The sequence below is a fragment of the Tympanuchus pallidicinctus genome, unplaced genomic scaffold (genome assembly GCF_026119805.1).
Source record: "Tympanuchus pallidicinctus isolate F22 unplaced genomic scaffold, pur_lepc_1.0 scaffold11, whole genome shotgun sequence".
In the NCBI taxonomy this organism is placed as follows: domain Eukaryota; kingdom Metazoa; phylum Chordata; class Aves; order Galliformes; family Phasianidae; genus Tympanuchus; species Tympanuchus pallidicinctus.
Window position 1 is genome coordinate 14,508,161 of NW_026294627.1, and position 20,494 is coordinate 14,528,654.

General features: G+C 42.2%; 1 protein-coding gene across 2 annotated transcripts in view; it reads right to left on the minus strand.

Annotated features, from left to right (window-relative positions):
• Positions 1 to 20,494, minus strand: part of ARHGAP20 (Rho GTPase activating protein 20) — a 60,449-nt gene that overhangs the window by 15,174 nt on the left and 24,781 nt on the right. The window contains exons 3-9 of one of the 2 annotated variants that reach the window (XM_052671306.1): positions 17,379 to 17,549; positions 14,313 to 14,372; positions 11,571 to 11,720; positions 9,712 to 9,753; positions 8,357 to 8,441; positions 5,556 to 5,633; positions 2,322 to 2,388 (exon numbers count right to left, since the gene is read on the minus strand). In XM_052671306.1, coding sequence (XP_052527266.1) covers positions 2,322 to 2,388; positions 5,556 to 5,633; positions 8,357 to 8,441; positions 9,712 to 9,753; positions 11,571 to 11,720; positions 14,313 to 14,372; positions 17,379 to 17,549 — 653 coding nt within the window. The remainder of the gene's footprint in view (positions 1 to 2,321; positions 2,389 to 5,555; positions 5,634 to 8,356; positions 8,442 to 9,711; positions 9,754 to 11,570; positions 11,721 to 14,312; positions 14,373 to 17,378; positions 17,550 to 20,494) is intronic. The other variant, XM_052671308.1, reaches the window with a different exon arrangement.

Consider the following 20,494-nt stretch of genomic DNA (forward strand, 5'->3'; position numbering starts at 1 on the left):
TCTGTCACCTGAGCATGCAAAACAAAACAAAACAATTCACTATGAAAGTGATCCTCTCTGCCTGTGCATGGTAATGAAGCCAGGAGAGACACAAGTGCACCTACTGCCTGAGGCTGAGAGGAAGGAAACACAAATCCCAGGGCTGCTGCAGGTGAGCTGCATTCAACAGCACCTTTTGGAACTGTGCAAAGGCAACTCATTTCTGGAGGAGCTTTCAAAAATACCAGCAAGAAAGACATGTTTTGAACTTATCTAAACACATGGCAGCTAAAGTGCATTAAATCTGAAATGCATTAGTTAATTAAATTAGTTATCTTACACTTAAATTTGAGTGCTGATAGTAGAAGTAAACCTATTTGAGACTGTAGATAGGATGAAACTGAAGTGCAAACTGCTTCAAATGTGCACCTCTGATAACAGTCAGCTTTATCTGATAAACCTTTATGTAAATATCAGGAACAGTGTCAGTTGGATGTCAGATTCTTCTTTTACAAAGCTTGTACCTCAAACTTCTAGTGAGAGTGTCAGTTAGAAAGGTCTTCCTCATTTCTGAATCCTCTGGTTCTGTATTTAAAACTACAACTGTGATTTTATCTGACTGAGCTACACATAATAGTCTAAAAGACAAAGTTCAGTTTCACATTTCAAAGACAAAACATCTTGCAATGTCCATAGTCTTTCTACTCTGCCCTGGTGAGGCCTCATCTGGAGTACTGAGTCCAGTTCTGGGCTCCCCAGTACAAAAAAGACAGGGATCTCTTGGAAAGAGTCCAGCGGAGGGTCACAAAGATGGGGAAGGGCCTGGAGCATCTCTCCTATGAGGAAAGGCTGAGTGAACTGGGTCTGTTCAGCCTTGAGAAAAGAAGACTGAGGGGAGACCTGATCCAGGTCTATAAATATCTGAGGTGTGGGGGGCAGAATGGTGAGGCCGGACTCTTTTCAGTGGTGAGTGGAGACAGGACAAGGGGAAATGGACACAAGCTGCAGCATAGGAAATTCTACACGAGTGTGCGCAAGAACTTCTTTACAGTGAGGTGACGGAGCAGTGGAACAGGCTGCCCAGGGAGGTGGTGGAGTCTCCTTCTCTGGAGATGTTCAAGACCTGCCTGGATGCCTACCTGTGTGACCTGCTGTAGGAAACCTGCTTTGGCAGGGGGGTTGGACTCGATGATCTCTGGAGGTCCCTTCAACCCCTACGATTCTGTGATTCTGTGATAAGGTGTGCAGATCAGACGTTTCATAAATATTAATGCTGCCTGACTACAGCAAAGCATTTGTAGCTAAGGATGCTTTAAGAAGGAATGCTAAGATTAGATTTGCAGGATGAGAACAGAAATTTCACAATATTTTCTCGATCTAATTGTGTGTGAGCTCTGCTGGACTTCTGTGGGGGAAAGGTTCTTAAAGATTCTTAATAACGGGAGGGATTTGTTCTCAGAACCACAGCCCAAAATCAAATCAGTCCATCTCAAATCATTTTTCAACTTTGAGTTGGTTTCTGTTGACAGAATGTTTAGAAAAGCATTTTAGGAAGTCAGTAAGAACTGTTTGCTCCTAGTCAGAGGAGAGCAGCCAGTTGAGAATCATAGAATCATTCAGGTTGGAAAAGACCACTAAGATCATGCAGTCTGGCCATCAACCCATCCCCACCATGCCCACTAACCACATCTCTTGAACACCTCCAAGGATGGTGACTGCACCACCTCCTTGGGCAGCCTGTGCCACTGCCTCACCACTCTTCCTGACTAGAAATTTTTCCCAATATCCAACCTGAACCAACCCAGTGCAACCTGAGGCCATTCCCTCTCATCCTATTGCTAATACAAGTCTGCAGAAACTCAGGTTTGCAAAGGCCCACTGGAATCAGGTGAACTGTGGAAGCACAGAGCATTTCTCAAAACTCTGCTGAGCTGTGCTGAGGAGGAGAGTAGAGTAAACAATGCTATGGGACTGTAGGAGGAAATACAGCAAAGCTGGAGTGGCTCCACGGGAGGAGGTGGCTGGGGGGAGAGTTTGGCTCTGGGAAAGACAGAAGCTTCTGCAGCCAAAAATAGCAAAAGCAGAGCAGGAATAAATGAGGTTTTTCTGTCTCTGTGAATGTGACACAATCAGACATGTTGCTCTTCAAAATTAAGGATCAGCATCTGTTTGCCTAAATAGGCAAACTTGGTAACAGGGAAATAAGAGGAAGAAAGGGGAAAAAAACAACACAACAAAACTGAAGAGGGAACTGCACATCAGTAATCTCTGCATTTCTTGCTTCCTTCAGCACTAAAGACAACGAGTGAACACTGAAAAATAAAATGATGTCATCGACATACCAATAAGAGGGTACGGAGCATCTTCTCTTCCTGAAATCACCCACAGCTTGTAGTCTTTTTCAGATCCCTTTGGAAGCAAAATCAAGAATAAGTTTGCCAGCTTATGAAAAAGCTTGTGTCAAATTTCTCACAATATAACAACAACCAGCAGCTTGCCACTGGCATCAGTGGAACCCAGTTTACTTCCACAGTGCCCAAATTTGACACCATAAAAGTTTCTGAATTCTCTGCCACAGGGAGTGCAGCCCCCTTGCCTGCAGCCATCCCAGCTGGTGCCAGGGGTGGGTCCCAAGGGACTGATGGCACACAGCACAGCCCCAGGCAGCCTCATTAGCCCTGCTGTGCAGCTACTGGGAGTTTAAAGGCTTGGGAGCATTGGATGCTGCTTTAAGGCTGTGGACCCCTCCTTCATAATTCACAGAGGGGAGGATAAGTTTACATCAAAGGAGACAATTTCCAGAGGATTGGAGAATGTGAGCAACTTTAGGCAAAGCCTGTAAAACTGCTGATTTGAAAGCACATTCTAAATATTGCCCTCAGCATAAATATACAAGTCAATGTTACAGCTTACTTGAAGGAGGAGAATAGCACATTATTTGAGATATGAAAGTGAAGCAACAGAGACAGAAAGAATGACATTTAATACAAAGCACTTTCAGAAGGAAGGGCAACAGTGAAGTGGATAAATACCGTATGAAATGTGAACTATTGCACCTTAAATGCCTTTTCAGTGAGGATAATTAGAGTCTAAAAATTACCTGGCTACCCCAAAGCAGCATTAAGCTCAACAATTAAATCCTACCTCCTTGTAAACAGATTTGCCCACTGTCAGGCACTGTCTGGACCTTTCCGCAGTGTCCCCAGAGCTCCTGAGACTCTCCTGCTTGCTGCACACTCCCGCTGTAGTGCCAATACACCCCATAAAGACCACGCAGTTTGCTTGTTGACTGACAGAGCTCTCTGGGCCATATTAGCACTGCTGTTAAGTCAGCTAGCAGGAGGCAGAAGGAAAATAAACAGGCTTTGGAGACATCTCTGGTGCCTCAGGGCAAGCTGCCAGCAGCAAATAAATACAGCTGAGGAGCACAAGAAAAGTATTTACTTTTCCTTTTAAATATATATATATATATATATACATATATATGAATGGGTTAGTTACTGGGGAGAGGGGGCAGGCAAGGGGAAGAGCCAGGCAGGGCTCATCTCCCGATTGCAAATGTTGTCCTTTATGGGCTTTATGAGGCCATTTGTCACTGGAACTCTGGTTGTCCCAGAAAAAGCAGCAAGTGTACCCATGGAGCTGGGGAGCCCAAGGCCCTTCTTTCTGCTCCCCATGAGCATCTGGGAAAAAGGCTCAATGTCATTTTGTGAGAACTAGTTGTTGTTTTATCAGAGAAACCAGAGGGAAAAACCCCAGTGCATGAAAATAGAGTGAGCTCAGCCAAAGTAACATGAACTACAAACATGGGAAATGTAGTTTTTATAATTGCTATTGAAAAGTCACAGAGCTCCTTTCAAGTAGTTCTCTCTGGACACAAAAAGCCCCTCGAGATGGTGCATAAGGGAAAGCTCCCTCGCAGTCAGATCAGTCCTTTGGAGGAGCTGGGTGATATATAGACTGCAGCTTAATTTATTTAGCTCATCTGATTTTATTGCTAATCTGATGATCTGCCACTAATGAAAAAGGCTTTATGCTATGCAGATGCAGTGAAAAGATGCAGTATATTACTCTGAGCAAATGATTCCGTGGGCAAGAAAGTACGTCTTGCAGAAGGCTTTCATTTTTTTTCCACTTGAAATAAAAGTGTAAAGAGGAAGAATGGCCTGATGCTGCTACATACAAAAGAACACAGAGCTGCAACAAAGCTAGCTCCTCCTCCCATGCACCCCAAACACAACATTCTTTTTTGGCAACACCATCTTCCTGATTTTTCTGTAAAAGAAATGAGGAAGTACAAGTGACATCCATGAAATGGGCAAAAACGAAATGTACTGCATTACAGAATTGCAGCTGTAATGTAGTGTGGTCTTGATTTCTGGCATAGACGGGGCAGACAGAGGGCTTGATTTTAGCTCACATCATATCCTCTTCACTTCTATGAATTAGAGCTACCTTCACTGAACATAGAGCAGGACTGTGAGCTTGGGCCACAGCTCCAGACCTGGTGTAGGTGGGACACAGCAGCTGTAACAGCAAAAAATGCTGCGCCCAGGAACAACCATACCAGCAACGTAGTCCTCTAGACACACTAAAAGCCTGCGCAAATTAGGGATAACCAATGCTAGGGAAAGCATACTCTGGAGTTACTCTAATTTGGGCTAGGGGTCTCACGAAGCACAAGAATGGCATGTGGTCATGTTTGATATCTTACACAGGGCTGCAGTAAGGAAAGCCTTGTCAGACTCCTTGCATTTAGAACAACACAGACACCAAGACCAACACATTGAAAAACATCTTGTTACCCAAACGGCCAACTTTGGGCATTAAAAACCTGTCATCCAGGAGCTCCCATAACCATCAGCATTGATCAGACACATAATGAAAAGGTGGGATAAAAGGCTAAGGGAGTTGGAACTCTTACGCACGGCAATGACTCCTGTCACCATCTGAGGGACTTCCTTTTCTGGTTTCAGGGAAAGGAAGTTCATTCAGGATCCACCGGGAATTGCTGCATGCACTCAGTGCACTATTTTGAAGTATCTTAGGTAGCTTCAGACCATTGCTTCAATTGGGTGCATTCAGATTCTGTGCAGTCACTTGGTTACTCTCATACCTCACATGACACCAAAGGTCTGTGGGTATTTACAGGGTCTGATCCGGACATTTGAGAGCAGTGCTTGTGCCTGTAATCTGGGGACACGGCTGATCATGCTTTTCTGCATATTTTGAAACTGACAGACAAGCAGGTAAGCAGATTTCCTGCTCACACTGAAGTACACAAAAGGAGTGCATCGAACTCATTTTTTTGTGTGTCAAGATATCTCCTCTTATGCATCAGAAAAATGGATTTAAAAGCAACTTCAAACATGACTGATTCATTACAGGGATGGGATTTTAAGGCATTTGATGATCTCTGGAGGTCTATATATTAACAAAGTATTGCTTCATTCCAACAACACTGAATTGCTAATGATAAAAGTTTTAATTTACGTTCATAGCCTAAATCTTCGAAAAGGTAGAAGAGAAGATTTGATTATTAAAAGCGACTCATTAAGACCAGTGCAAGTACTTACAGAAATTCCCAGCTGCTGCAGGGCCATGAGAATGACATCATTGGCTGTATCAACATTGGTTACATTTAGGGTTTTTGACTGTGAAGAGGGAAAAAGGAGACAGGCAAAATGGCATTAAAAATTGGATTTGCACAGAGTATCTGAAGTCAAATAACTGCATGATTCATTGCAGAAACAAAAGGGAGTTAAAATTTTGCTGAATAAGTAAGTTATACTGCAGAGAAAGACCCAGCTGCCCGCGACAGAGGCCTGACTCCTCTGCCTTGTCACACACTGCCTGTATTCGCTCCCTGCTTCCCTGAGAGCTCCATCAGAAGGGCACAGTGCCATGATTCCTGGGGACAAGATGCATGCATGTCCCCTTTGAAAAGAAAAGAAACATTTCAGTGAGTTTTTTCACTGAAAAAAAAGATGGCTTCATACCAATTGTAAATCACTTCCTTCCCTTTCTATTAAAGAACTCCTGGTAAGAGAGCACTGCACATAGGCTGTTCTCTATATTCTTTGCCACTTTCTATACAGTCTTCTCAAAGCTACATTTGGCTTAATACCAGAAACACTTCCTCTTGGGAATGTGTCCTCCAGTTAAAATTACAGCCCCTGCAGCACCCTCCTGCCTCTGCACAGTAGCAGTACAGAAGAACACGGTGGGCACAAAGGCCTGCTTTCTGCATAGCAACGGCAAGACACAGCACCTGCTGCCTGGTACCAGGCTTCCCCTGCATCATGGGATGCTGCTCTGCACCATCACGCTGCACGTCACACATTTCAGGCACACCAGGATTAGCAACTCCATTCCTAGCCCCGCTGCGACGCACAGCACCACTGCTATCACCTTGCATGGGGGAAAAGCAGGAGGAGAGAGCATGTCCAGAGCGCCTTTTGCCAAACCTCCAAGACATATCCAATGGCCCAAAGAAAGGAGGGGGTCAGAGACAGGATGCCAATGCTCCTGCCAGATCCAGGACAGTTTGCTGTAGCCTGCCGCTCTGTGCAGCACATCAGTTTTATACTGGCCATGTGATGTTTAGGTGAAAGAGCCGCCTGACATTCTGCATTTAGACAAGATCTGAGCTGTACAGTGTGTAAGTCCCTGATGGTAACAAGCTGCCATGGCAATCAAATGAAAGTAGTGAGAGTATTCTACATCTTGCTTGAGGACACGTCTGAACGCTCATACCATAAAAAATTTAACATTTGCCCAAAGCACTGACATCTGGCTCTCAGCAGTAGGTCAGCACATTTGCATAAATTTTGCTCTGGGCTAGAATACAATAAAACGGTTTATGCCTTGTGTTTACCCTTCCCTACCCTCCAAAAATGAAATATTTCTCGGGCATCCCCAGCTGCTGTAGTACAGGCAGCAGAGTGCCATAAGACCTATTTGTATCACAAAGTTTCCATGTGCTCCTCCACAGCTTTATTACTGGTAATAGCTAGGCTGCAGCGTGTCATTTCTAGGACTGCCAGGATCAGGAAACTGTATTTGGCACGTGAGATAACTATAGCAAAAGAGAAAAGATACAAAATCCCCCCAAACAACCCTGGTACAAGAGTGTAACATCTGGTGTTACACTTTATAGTGTGTGCTTTATAGACATTTACACCTGAGCACACCTTGATCTGCAGTCCTTCATTAGAACTACCACAATTATTAATTTATTAACACTTCTTTTAGCAACCCAGCAATTCTATTACAACTCACCTTAACAATGATTTTTTGAAAACGAATTCTTTATGCTTCTGTCAATGCAAGTACAGAATTCAGTGATGGGCACAGACCTCCAACAAAGTCTAACTGCAGTGAAAACTTCTCACATCCTTGAAAATGGTCTTTATGCTTCTGAGCATAAAAAGCATGTCTTAAAAGTACCATTAGAAGGAAAGGACAAATGAATAAGAGGAAGAATTGAGGGATTATCACTGAATGCCAGTGTATCCCTGGGGAACTGCCTACCTACAAGAACTTCATTTAAATTGGTTAAAAATGGCTTTTAGAAGATGTAAATCACCCTGTGGACAGTCTTCCTCTACCAACTTCTTTTGTGCCCACAATATACCAACACCCCCAAGCTGATGCAAACCACATTGAAGGTAATTTCAGAGTGTTTGTATACACAGCTTTACAGATTTATGATCATTATAAACAATAAAACACGTTGCAACTTTTGAATTGAATGAAGGCAGCTGTGAGTTTAAATCAGCTTTAAAAGCAAAAAAAGGAACGCAGTACATTTCTTAAGACGTTTATGCATAAGTTGTTTTAGATGTGTTTTTTAGGGAGGGTTTAAACTCTATAGTCTTTAGCTTGTGTGTTGGATCCAGTATTTATAATCACAGAATCATTAAGGTTGGAAAAGACCACTAAGATCATGCAATCCAACCATCAGCTCGTTCCTACTAGGCCCACATTCCTCAGTGCCACATCTCCACATTTCTTGAACACCTCCAAGGACAGTGACTGCATCACCTCCTTGGGCAGCCTGTGCCACTGCCTCACTACTCTTCCTGAGTAGAATTTTTTCCTAATGTCTAACCTGAACCTCTTCTGGCACAAACAGGCCATTCCTCTCATCCTACTGCTGTTACCTTGGAGAAGAGGCCAGCCCATTTCTTACTAAAAAAACTGTATTTAAAAAGGAACTCACTTAGTAAAGGCGGGAAGCACACACTTCAGGGCTGCATATGCTAAATCTTCTAGAGGGGGCTAGATCCTTAAAGGAGGCTGTAACCCAAAAGAACCTGACATGCACAAGATATACAGATGATGTGAATTTATACCCCTCCATTAGAGCACTTACATATGCACAGGTTCCAACATCCTTTGCAATTATCTTCAGAGGAATACTTTTAGGATAGTCTTTTTCTTTCTCTTCCCTTATTCGACTGCCAAAACAAATGCAAAACAAGTGAATTTTTAACATAGTAAGCATAAAGACCAACATTCAAATAGCAAGCAGAAACTTAGAAGGAAGCAGATCATTTTCAGATCTACTGCAATTGAAAGACCTCAGAGGAAAGGAAAGCCTCCAGCACAGCCTGAAGGGGATACTGCCCATGGTACCTATTAATGTCTTGTTGTGTCCAAGTTGCTACATTGCAGAAATCAGTGTAAACAGCAGAAGAACCAGATTTAAAATCAACATGCAGACTTCCCTGAAGTTTTCATTTTAAAGAGACCATCAACATGACATCACTCTGCTTTAGAATCATAGAAACACAGAATTGTTTGAGTGGGAAGGGACTCTTAAAGGCCTCCTAGTCCAACTCCCCCGCAATGAACAATCAGGTTGTGGCATAATTCAGTGATTGTGATTATTTGAGACCATGACAACTACTTATGAAGGATGTTAATTCCTGAGAAGAATCGTTGCACAGGAGTGTCTATACAACTAGGCCTAACTATGAAGAATGGGCTGCAGCAAAGTCAAGACAGTTTTAAACAGAAATTGAGATAAAACTACTAATCACTGTAATGTCTTAGGCTGTACTATCAGCATCTGCTGAAATCATTTCCAGTTCATTGTCCTAAACAGTGAAAAGGACTGAACAGGAGAAGAGTGAATTTGAAATCATCCCCAGCAGGAATGACTTGAACAGCCCTATGAACTGTAAAGAATGAAATAAAGACAGAAAATATAGCTGTGGAGAAACCAAAATCACTTCTGGTAGTATTCTGTTAAAAACGTTGACTGAAATCAGAGCTCTATTTACCCAGTCTTGTGTATAACCTCTGGCTGAGGGAACATTTCATACAACCGAAGTTAGCCCCACTGCTCTCCACTGCCATGAGCAGCAGATAGGTTAGAACAGAAGTTCCTGAGCTGGGCTTGGTTAGATGCCATCAATGTTGAAAGAGCCAAGTCTCAACTAGAGTGAAGGTGGCAGTGTATACTTCAACAGCAAAGGAAAGGAAACACATTACAAATAGCTTCAGTTTTCTGTTGGGCAATGGTCAGAAACAAGGAAAAGAGTTTTCCTCCTTGACCAAGTACTGGTGCACAGAGGGCACATGCAGGTCTCAGCAGGGAGAAGGTGTGGAATGACTTTTTTCTTTCTTTGAAAGAGCTACTATAATTATGGCATTTGTATTGAATCACTGGTCTAGATGACTGTGACTTTTTCCAGTGCCTTCAAAGACTCTACAATAAAGTACCTTTGCAAAAAGGAGAGCCACGTTTCCTTCTGTTCTGCAGACCTGCAAGAATTACAGAAAAAGAGAGACAAATCAGCTGTCATTCTAATAGCAAAAGAGCCCCTGAACAAATCACAGTGAAACGCACTGCTTCTTGATTGCAAATGCCATAAATATATACAAAAAATAAAAGAGTTTTTGAAATTTGAATGAAAAAGCTGTTTCCCTAAAAAACAGGAGAGCCTGCCAGGGAGATCAAAAGCCCCAGCTGTTATCTTGATCACAGGAATCAAAGCTTTACTGTGAATTCAGTAAGGAACTGATGTCCAAAGAGAAGAGTACTCTGCTTAAAAATGAAAGCTTAATTTAAAAGCATAAAGGTATTTCCTCAGGTACATAGGCTTCCTTCTATTTCCACTGTTTATTTATCTTCTTATTTACTACTTGGCTTACCACCAAGTTACAAAGTACACATACATCATTTCACTTAGAAATGCTTTGGACTTTTTAACATCCGTCTTGCTTCGGCACTTTCAAGGATAAAAAACTACCCAAGTAAATGTAGCTAATAATAGGACAGCACAAGAAATTTAACCTAATTGTGTGCCAACTTCCTTCATCTACATCCTGCCCCAGATGGAGTAGCTGCTATTCCCTCTGCTACTTATGCAAATCAGGCTCTTCACATTTTCAGAGCAGGCATTTAGGGAACTACAAATCTACTGAATGATGCTGCTTCAGGGGCATACACTTCACAAACACTGTAACTGTGATTCTGCTTTGGCTGCTTCAGTTCTGTAGGATATGCTATCTATGGGCTCACACATTGTGTTTTATATTTTCTATGCACTTCCACTCCTAAAACAATTTCCCTTCTATAGATCTCTGATTCTGCATTGGTGCTATTGCTTTCATTCTCTCCTACTTTCTAATAGCTATAAAGGATCCTATAGCATCTCCAGATCAAAGCTCATGTTTATTGGCAGGAGATCAATTCAAAATCAATAGAAAATTTAAGTTTTGTTTCAGCATTATTAAACAAACAAACAAAAAGTCACAAACAGAACAAACATCTCAACAAAGAACAGTTTGTGCACAGTACTCTGGATAAGGACAATGTGATGTAAAATCAAGCCATGTTGCTTTTTGCTCTGATGGTAAAGAGGAAAATGCATTTTTCAAGACACAACCACTATCTGGAATTTAAGGGTGACACTGCACTCCCTCGCACACAGAGATGACAGCCCTCTCACTGAGAGTGAAATTAGCCTAATCACTGACATTACCTCTATAGCCCTTATGTGTCCTACAGCCAATGCTGCAAAGATGGACCAAAATCTTTCAGTGATTTTGCTTCAGGAGGAATTTTAACATTTTCTTTGGCATAATTTTATGAAAGAGAGAAATAGGAAAAAAAAGTCACTACTTTGCCCTATGTCTCCTGTTACTTCCAGTACAAGCATTTCTGCCTGAAATTGTCCTACAAGGGTCTCTTGGATGCTATCATTAGCTTCGTTGTTTACTATTTCTAATTCATTTCATTAATTAACTGAAGTATGTTCCAATTATATAAAAAAACCGAAAACAACAAAAAGAGACTTCCAACCGAGCAAGTCTGCAGCACAGACAGTGCTCTGCCAAATCACATGCTCTCTCAGATTTTTTAAGTGATAAGAGAGTGTACTGCTGCTACATTTGCAGAGACTGAAGATGGGGCACGGAGGGCGACCTGCTCACAGCAGTAGAGGGAACTACTTTTAGAATCGATTAATTCTTCCCTCCCATATTCACTGGTGCTGAAATGACTCTATGGCTGTCTCAGCCTCTCAGCCTAAACACATTTCAGTAACTTGCTAAATAAAACATGCCTCGTTTCTTACCTGAAATTTGCCACACAGTTTGTGGTGGGCCAGCCCAAAACAAAGGACCTATCTGGGTCGGTGCTGCCTTCACAGACTTCTTCTGTGCAAAATGCTGTCCACATCTCACAGAGACGTGCTTGGCACTTCAGTTTGAAATGAGAGTGAGACCTGATGGCAGAAATTCACACGTTTGTCACACACAGGAATACATAACAAGACAGCTTAAATAACTCAGAATTTCCTCTTCCTTTGAGCACATTTGAAGAGAATTGATGGAAAGAGCACTTCTGCTTTAGTTAAAGAAATCAATGTTTTGTTTGCGTTGCATGTGAAAATAGAGCAATTTCTGATCTAAGTGAGATCAGCAGAATTGATATGTGAGATAAACAGGTCCCTTGGCATCTTGCTTTCTGTGACAAAACTGCCCGTGTCTGGAGCTCACTTCCAAATTTCACCGTCAGGCAAAATCACTCTTGGACTTCAGCAACTTCAGCGCTGCTGAGGTGTTAACAGTACAGTATGATTGCTTAGCTCCACGGTCAACAACTACGCTGACTGTGAATAGCAATAACTCAATCAGACTGAAAAAGCTACTCCTCAGGAAAGACACAACAGCCTGGGTCATGTCAGACCTCCACAGACTAGCTGCAGGACTTCACAGCATCACAGGATGGCTAAGGATAGGAGGGACCTCTGAAGGTCATCTGGTTCAAGTGCTTCCTCATGTTTACAGGAAACTTCCTGATTCAAGTTTGTGCCCATTGCCACTTATCTTGGCACTGGGCACCACTGAGCAGTGCCTGCCTCTGAGCTCTCTGCACCCTACCTCCAGACATTTATGGACACTGATGAGACCCCCCTGAGCCTCCTCTCCTCCAGGATGAACAGACCCAGCTCTTTCAGCTTCTCCTCACAGCAGAGGTGCTCCAGTCCTTTCATTATCTTGACGACCCTTCATTTGACTCACTCCAGCATGTCCATGTGTCTCTGTTATTGGAGGGCCCAGAACTGGACTCAGCAATTCAGATGTGACCTGACCAGAGCTGAGGAGAGGGGAAGGATCACCTCCTTTGATCTGATGACAATGCTTTGCAAAATGCAGCTAGGAATACTGTTTGCCTTCTTAGAGGCAGAGGCATATTGCTGACTTGTGTTCAGGAGCATTGTTGATTCATGTTTGTATGTCCATCAGAACCCCCAGGTCCATCTTTGCAAAGTTCTTCTCCTTTAAGAACACCCACTGTGTTCTCAAAATATCTACTTATTTACAAAAAAGGTATTTTACATGATTTTTCTAAACTTTTGAAATTTAATTTACATTAAAACCACGAGCTTGCTGTACTAGCAGGGAAAGGCTGAAGAATAAATGGCACTTCCCTGAAGGCTCTTCTAATCCGAGGATTGCAAACAAGAGCATATCAGCTCATCGCACTGCTGCAAATATGGATGGGGACAGCACCAGGCAGCATGGCGATTAGTGCTTTATAAATAAATATGCCAGGTAAGCAGTTTCTTAGGGCTCTGGTACACAAAGACTACCTCCTCTGAGATTAGTCTTGTTTACAAGGTATTTGATTTAGGACAGACTGAACTAATACGGTCTGAAGCATGAAAGCACTTGGAGTTTGCAGCTCTAAGGAGGGTTGCGATGAACTTGCAGAACCTCAGTTGGTCCAGCTGACATTGTGCTAACAGGTATCTCTGGACAGAGCACTGCTGATAGCCCTGCCACATTCACAGTGCTGGGAAAGAAAAGACCTCCAGTCCTCACCACAACAAAAAGATGCACTTGAATGAGAACACTGTAAAATACTGTAAAATACCATCTCAAGCTCATGCATTTTTTAAACCATACCATAGTGTTTCCGGCCAGATGAACATTTCAGTTCTCTTTAAGCTATCACACTTTGTTACCCTGTCCAAAAGAAGCTTAGAATATTTCAATACGCTCATCATCGAGCCAATTGTGATCTAGCAGATAAGATGAATACAGAAAGGACTGTAGCAGACTGTCCACAGAATGAACTGTATAAATGGAGACTTACAGCCAAATACAGACATAAATTGTAATGTAAATCTTAATAAATGGGTGATTGGCCTGACAGCACCATTAAGATTGGGGTTATGCTGGGGATAAGTCTGCTGAGCTTCCCTTTCTCCTCAATACCTTTTCCCCAGTATTCAGTACAGTAAACTCTCTACAGGCTGCTTTACTTCTTAACATTTACAGTTCATAAAGCCAGGCCCCTGCAGTGCCAGCAGCAGGTGTTGGCAGGGTGAAGCACAGATCTGCTCTCCCCGTCGTTCCTGATGTATATCCTTACCCTATTTGCCATGCCTAGTCACAGCTCTCAGCTATCATCAGTATTCAAGTGGCCTGGTTTCTAGAGGCGCTGAAAGGGGAGCCTCTATTAACATCTAAAGGGCCCGAGGTATAATTTTATCCCTATCTGCCACAATCTTTCTCCAGTCCATGAGTTCTCAGTGCTGCTGAAAGGTGAGTCGTCTATTTAAGTGCCAAGGCATTACATCTAGAAGTGGATTTATCATTACTGACTAAGGAAGAAGCATGGCTGAACATTGGAAAAATGGAAGGAGTATCTCCTTTTTTTTTTTTTTTTTTTTAAAGATGATTTTTATCCAAGATCATTTTTTTTAAAGCAGTCTTGAAAAGATCAGGCAGATCCAATTTGCACTGAAATCACAGAAAATTCATGCTCATCAGTGGTGGAGGTACTGATGTACCCCAAGTTGTCTTACCTCTGCAGGGCAAACTCAGATCCTTTGGCTTTCTGTAAGTGGCAATTGGATACCTTGAGGCTGTTAACAGATGGAAGATTAACTTCTCACTAGATTTGCTAATCCTCTTAATAGGACCTTCTGACAAAAGCATTAATGGAACTAGTGGGCAATCGCTACCGTAATTCCACGTATTTACTCAACCATTAATCTCTATGTCCAACCAAGTTTGGAAAGTAACCCTAAAATGAACATGTATAAGTGTGTGTATGTGTTAGAGAGAAGAAAGAGGAGTCCATTTCCTTCCCTTACAAAAGCTTATGTGAGAAACCTTGATCGGTGAACTGAAACACCCTTGAAATATTTACTCTGCCCAATTAAAACACACAGTCTCTGGAAGAAATCTAATTAGTAAATGGAAAACAGCATACAATTCTGCACCCTTAGTATTGGTTTAGTGAAAAAAAAACAAAACAACCAACCAACTAATTAATGTATGGCAATCCTCACATGAAGGCATTAAATGAAGGGACAGGAGACAGACAAGCACAGAGTATTAGTCTTATTTTTCATAAGCTGAGTTAATGGGTGAACTGAAAAGATAACAATCTGCATTTCAAAAACGATTAGGAAGTATCAGAAAATGGACCGATAGGTACCTTGTTCAAAGTCACACCAGATCAGCTGTGGAGAGGACTCACCTCCCCACATTTCCATGGGAGCAATGCCAATTCATCCCTTTCAAGCAGGAGCTCAGTGCTGGGCAGGACTTTGCTCAGCCAGCTTAGAAGACACCAGTTATTTGTTGCTCTCTTTGGAAAAATGTATGCCCATTTGCCAATCACACAAAGTCTAATTACACATGAGCTCCCTTGTGCATTGACCAGCTACTTCCAGCTCAGTTGGCACTGGCAATGTACTGAGCTGCATCTAAGAGGCATCTCTTAGATACGTATAGGCTCCAAGTTGGAAAAAACTGCCTAATGAAAAGAATATTACAAATTTTTAGCATCTGTGCATGGAATAACCCTGAAGTTAAATCAGACTCTGCTGTATCAATTCCATCTAGACATTATCCTGGTGACCTTCTGGCCCGACTCTGCATCCACTATTAGAAAGTCAACAGCAATCCCTAGTTACGGCTGCAGAGCAGTACATACCACTCAGGTTTTTCCTTTAGGAATCAGAAATGGTATTTTGGTGTGTGGTACCTTTAAAAATGCTGATTTTCATATAGTGTTCATTAGTGACAGCTGTGATGCTTTAATTGCTGTCAGGGAAGCTGTAGAGAGAACATTCCAATGAGTTCTTTAAAATGCATGAATATAATTCAAAATACATGAAGTGATATCACTTTACTATTTTTACCACTTCTAGCAAAGATGTGGCTTATTTCTCCCCTTTTCTTTCCACATACAGAAGCACAATTTGTTCTGTTCCAACTCCATCAAACATTGCAGACTCCTCACCACATTAAATCAAGTGCTGTAAGAGCCATTATTACTCCCTAGGGACCATATTTTAGAGTGGTGACACAGAATAGGGCTTTCCAATGCCACTGGGAGCCAGTCAGGCCTGCAGGTATGCACAGCCCAGCCTGGGACTCAGCATGCTGACCATGTGGGAGGCACTCATCTCACCTGGCTTCAGCCTTCCACAGCTCAGGAGCTCACACCTAAGGCAGTGAGGTGATGCCTCTGAGCAGTCCCCTCCCCACTGCTGATGCTCTTTTCTAAAGGAGTGGGTTTGCCACAGGGAGGTGCTGGCTTTCCTCTACTGAGACAAAGGAGCCCAGGTGAGTTACAAATACATAGCATTTGAAAGCTTAAATTGCGTTGAATCCCAGCCTAAATACAACACAGTCACAAACAAATGCAGAAACAATTATATTACTGCAACTGTTGGTAGAACAGTAAGATGCCTTGTAAAAATCTCAGTGTTCACCAAACAACCTTAGCAGAGCATGTTTGGGTACAATATTCTCCATGTTGTCACACTACATAAGGTGAAGGAGTTCTTCTGGGGGTTGTATTTACTGTGTGTGATTCAAACAGACAATGCTCAGATTTCTACTGAAAATGCAGATTTATTCTGGCTTTTCCCAGCAGCCTCTGAAACAACTGCTTAAGTGAAGAGACACATTGCAAAAGCCCAGGATTCACATTGAGATTACCCACCCTGTGAGACTACAAACAGTGCCTAACAGAGAATGAAGCTGCTTCAGGATCCTTTATGGTTATTTCCCCATAACAACAAGCGAAAGCACCCTCTAGAATTGCCTTAAACTACAAATGCTGCATGAAGCTGGCATGCTAGACACAGCTTGTAAATCTGATTTAATTGTGAATGGTAGAGTGCACAATCAGAGCTTAGCAGCAAGCCTGACTGCACAGGAGCTCAGCACAGACCGTTGAGCACTGCTTCCTATCCTCATGCTGCTTCTGGCACAGCACTGTGATGCTGCCCGTGACCTCTGTTCTTAGGCAGCTGCTCATCAGCTGCTCAGAATCTTTCTTCTCAGAGTGGTGAAGCATAGGCTGTCAAGGGAGGTGGTGAAATCACCATCCCTGGAGGTTTTCAAGAGAAGGGTGGATGTCACACTGAGTGACATTGCCTAGAGTGGTCACAGGAATGTGTTGATGGTTGGACTAGATGATCTTAGTTGTGTTTCCAACCTTAAAACTTCTATGATTCTATGATCATTAGAGAGCATCAAAGTAGTTCCCAGGTAAGTGCGAAAGTCTGTAGCCTCCAACACAGCAACACCTAACCCTTAGCAACTTTCAGTTCAAGGCATCCCAAGCGACACGCTGAGCAGTGGTGAGTTTATAACACTCAGTTCCCAAGGCAGGGAACGTGATATAATGCAAGCAGTGTATTCAAGAACATCTGCTGCTGCTCTGTACTGTGGCCTGGATGCTATGGGTTCTAGCGTCTACAAAAGTGACTGCTGAGTTCAGGCACCTAACTCATGTTGACAAAAAAAAGCTGCTTGATGATTTAGGGGAGATTTACTACCGAAAAAGCACGAAGGAATACCTCTACTGAAAAAAAAGGCTACTTTGTAGGAGGGGATGCCATACTCACTTGGACTTGGCAACAACCAGAAGGTCTGTGAAGAGGAAGAGGTGTCGCTCCTGGGTCTGTAGGCCTGTCTTCAGCTGCACGTGGCCATCAAGGAGGAACGTCCTGTTGTGGCACATAAAGGACTGCACAAGGGGACATGCCTCCGGGCTGATGGGGGAGAAGCAGCCTTCCCTGCAAAAGGAAGAAGGAAAGAATAAAGGAACCCAATTCACCCAAACGTCAATGAGTGAGGACTGGGGACTTTTCACAGCCACCACAAAAAGGTCATTTATTTGACCCACTTCTGTAAAAGGTTACAGGGACACTGATGACAATGAGATGTTTGATTACATCTCATGGGACTATCCTTGCTGACTCTTTTACAGCACAAGAACATAGACAGCCTTTAGCAAATGACAATGAGCCTTTAGCAAATGACAATGATTAAAACACAGCCTTCTCCATTTTGTCTATTTATATTAGTCTCCCTTTGTTTGAATTCTTAGGGAAAACACTGCGCCTTCTGAAGGCTCTCCATACAGAGGGCTCCTAGGAGCAGGTTGCAGGGCTTTTCCGGGTACAAGTTTCCACTGGAAAGCCAGAGATGTGACTTCCAATTCTCCCAGCAGATGACAGAACCAAATCTGTGCTTCCTGCACTATGGTATGCTTTACCTAAGGAAATTCTCGATTAAAGCCAGGACCCATCAGCATTTTTCCTCCAGATCTTGCAGATCTGACTTTTTCAATTATTTGCTTTCTCTAGAGGTCTTTCCAAACGAAACCCTTCCTTTTGGTTGAACAAACAGTTCTGTTTTCATTCAAATACATTCTTCATATATTCTTCAGCAAGGAAAAAATAAAAGAAAAATCAAGCTAAATCTTGGTTGGATCGCCTTGGAAAGAAAAGCCTGAATTGAGCAGCTTTGAGCTTACAGTTTATTCCTATACCCACTGGAATGAAAGACAAACACCTAATGATTTTGTTGAGAGAAGAAACGGACATTACAAAGTGAAAGCCCCAAAACACACAGGAGAGATATGAAAGAAAACAAGAGTGAGCAGAGAAAATCTTTGAAGATTACAAGCCTCCTTACACCTCCCTTACAGCCTGGCTGATTTCCCAGCCTCCTCTCCTTGCTGCCTGTAGCTGGATTACTCAGGAAATTATATAGGAAATCCTGACAGCAGAGAGAGAAAGGATAAGCTCTCAGATTGGCCTACATTAGCAGGACACACTTTCACTGATCTGTAAGGGGCTGGTGAGCATCTTGGTTTTTCTGCTTTTCCTTTTCTGGTTAGTAGCCTGAATTTATGAAGGCATTCCTCGACTTAATTCACAGTCTCTCTCTTGACTTTAATTACCTGCTCCTTTAGGGAAGAGAGAAAGAAGAAAAACATCTTTCAGATGAATAACACAAACCAAAGTTATTTGATTGCTCGTAAGCAGGAGGGCTGCTCATGAGAGCAGAGTTAAAAAACAGAGAGGAACTTTGGTCCAACACATTGGGTGCTGCTGACACACACTGCGGCCCACAACATGCCACTTGCATGAGAATTCACCAATTCAACAGTTCATCGGTGACTGTAAGCTTGATGGTACTTGGCCCAGAAACTTTGACAGAAATCGAGAAAGATGAGCAGTCCAGCTGTGCAGGAATCATGCACGGTCTTCACCTTAAAGGTTAAGTGGAGAAATAGTCGCTTATATTTGAATCCAGTAATGACAACAGTCAGAACAAAACCTTTTATGTTCCACAACCAAACAACCACAAACACTCATAAAACCGTACTCAAATTCCTTGCTGGCTCAGCCTCAAATATTTCCATATAGGCAACTCAACTTGGGTCATTTCTGTTTCCACATTTCATTGGCCTGATTTGTCATCCCATAAATTCATCAAATTAAGTGAAATCTTTGTCACACCGATAAGCGAAGGAGGGTGTACTAGGTTTACTGATGCCAAGGCTCAAACAAATGGAACTTGGTTTTAGAAAAGGAAAACACAATAATATAAATCAGTTATTTTAACGAAATCTGCCCCTTGACTCAGATCTTGAGTTCTTTTTATTCATCTCTATCAGCTGAACTCTAAAAAGGACTGACATGTTTTAATGGAGTTTATCTGACCAAAAAAAAAATTTAAAAAAGGTGAAAATCTCTTCTTTCTTTGAAACAAAGCAAAAGAAAATCAAAGCTATTTATCCAACCAGGCCTTCTAAAGCCCTGCAGCTCAGGAACATGGGGGAAAATCAAAAGCATCCTTTTGATCCTCTCAATTGATGTTCCATTTTTTTCAATTTTTGAAAGACGTGAATGAAACCCAAGCTTTGTTACATTGAAGAAAATGCAGATAAGCTGTAACCTCAGGCACAGGGATTTATATGAAAGGTAATGTTGAACTTCAGTTTTTAATGGCGCACTGATTTTTCAGGCCATTAAATGGTATAATTTGAAAAAAAAAAACAAGCTAAGCAGTCATATATGCACTCTTTGAAAATTCATTCAAATAGAATTATGCAAAAATCAGTGCTTATGCCAATGTGATTTATGACATCATTAAAAAAGTATGTCAGTAATCTCAGGCCTTCTCAGAATTCTCTACGTTCTTCTAAATTCATTCTAAGATCAATACTTCTGGGTCCCCACAAAGTAACACCTTTCCAGTCTGCAAAGAAAAAAGCCTTCATCCTCATTTGTTAAGAGGGACTGTGAACTGATTTCTGAAAGACGGGGTTACCCTGCAAAGTCAGCAGTCGTGTTCTGCTTCACGTAGAATCCAGGCTCACATTGGCATTTCGATGGCATTCCCTCTGCACCTGTCCAGCAGTTGGGTATTTCTACACAAAGGTACCATTTTGGGGTCTGACATTTTCGTGCATGATTTTAACCAAGAAGCAAATTCTGTTATTTGAGGATATCTACAGAGGGACTCCCAGGTTACTCGGGAATAGATAAAAATCACTCTACTGCCTGAAATCAGTGAAAAGATAATTGAAGAGTTTTCTCTTGACATTTTCAGGGCCCTTTTTTTACACCTATTATTTTTCAAATTAATCAAAATTGGTATTGTGTGCCTTTTTTTTCAAAGCATAGTGATTTATAAGAACACTTCAATTTTGTGGGTGTAGCACACG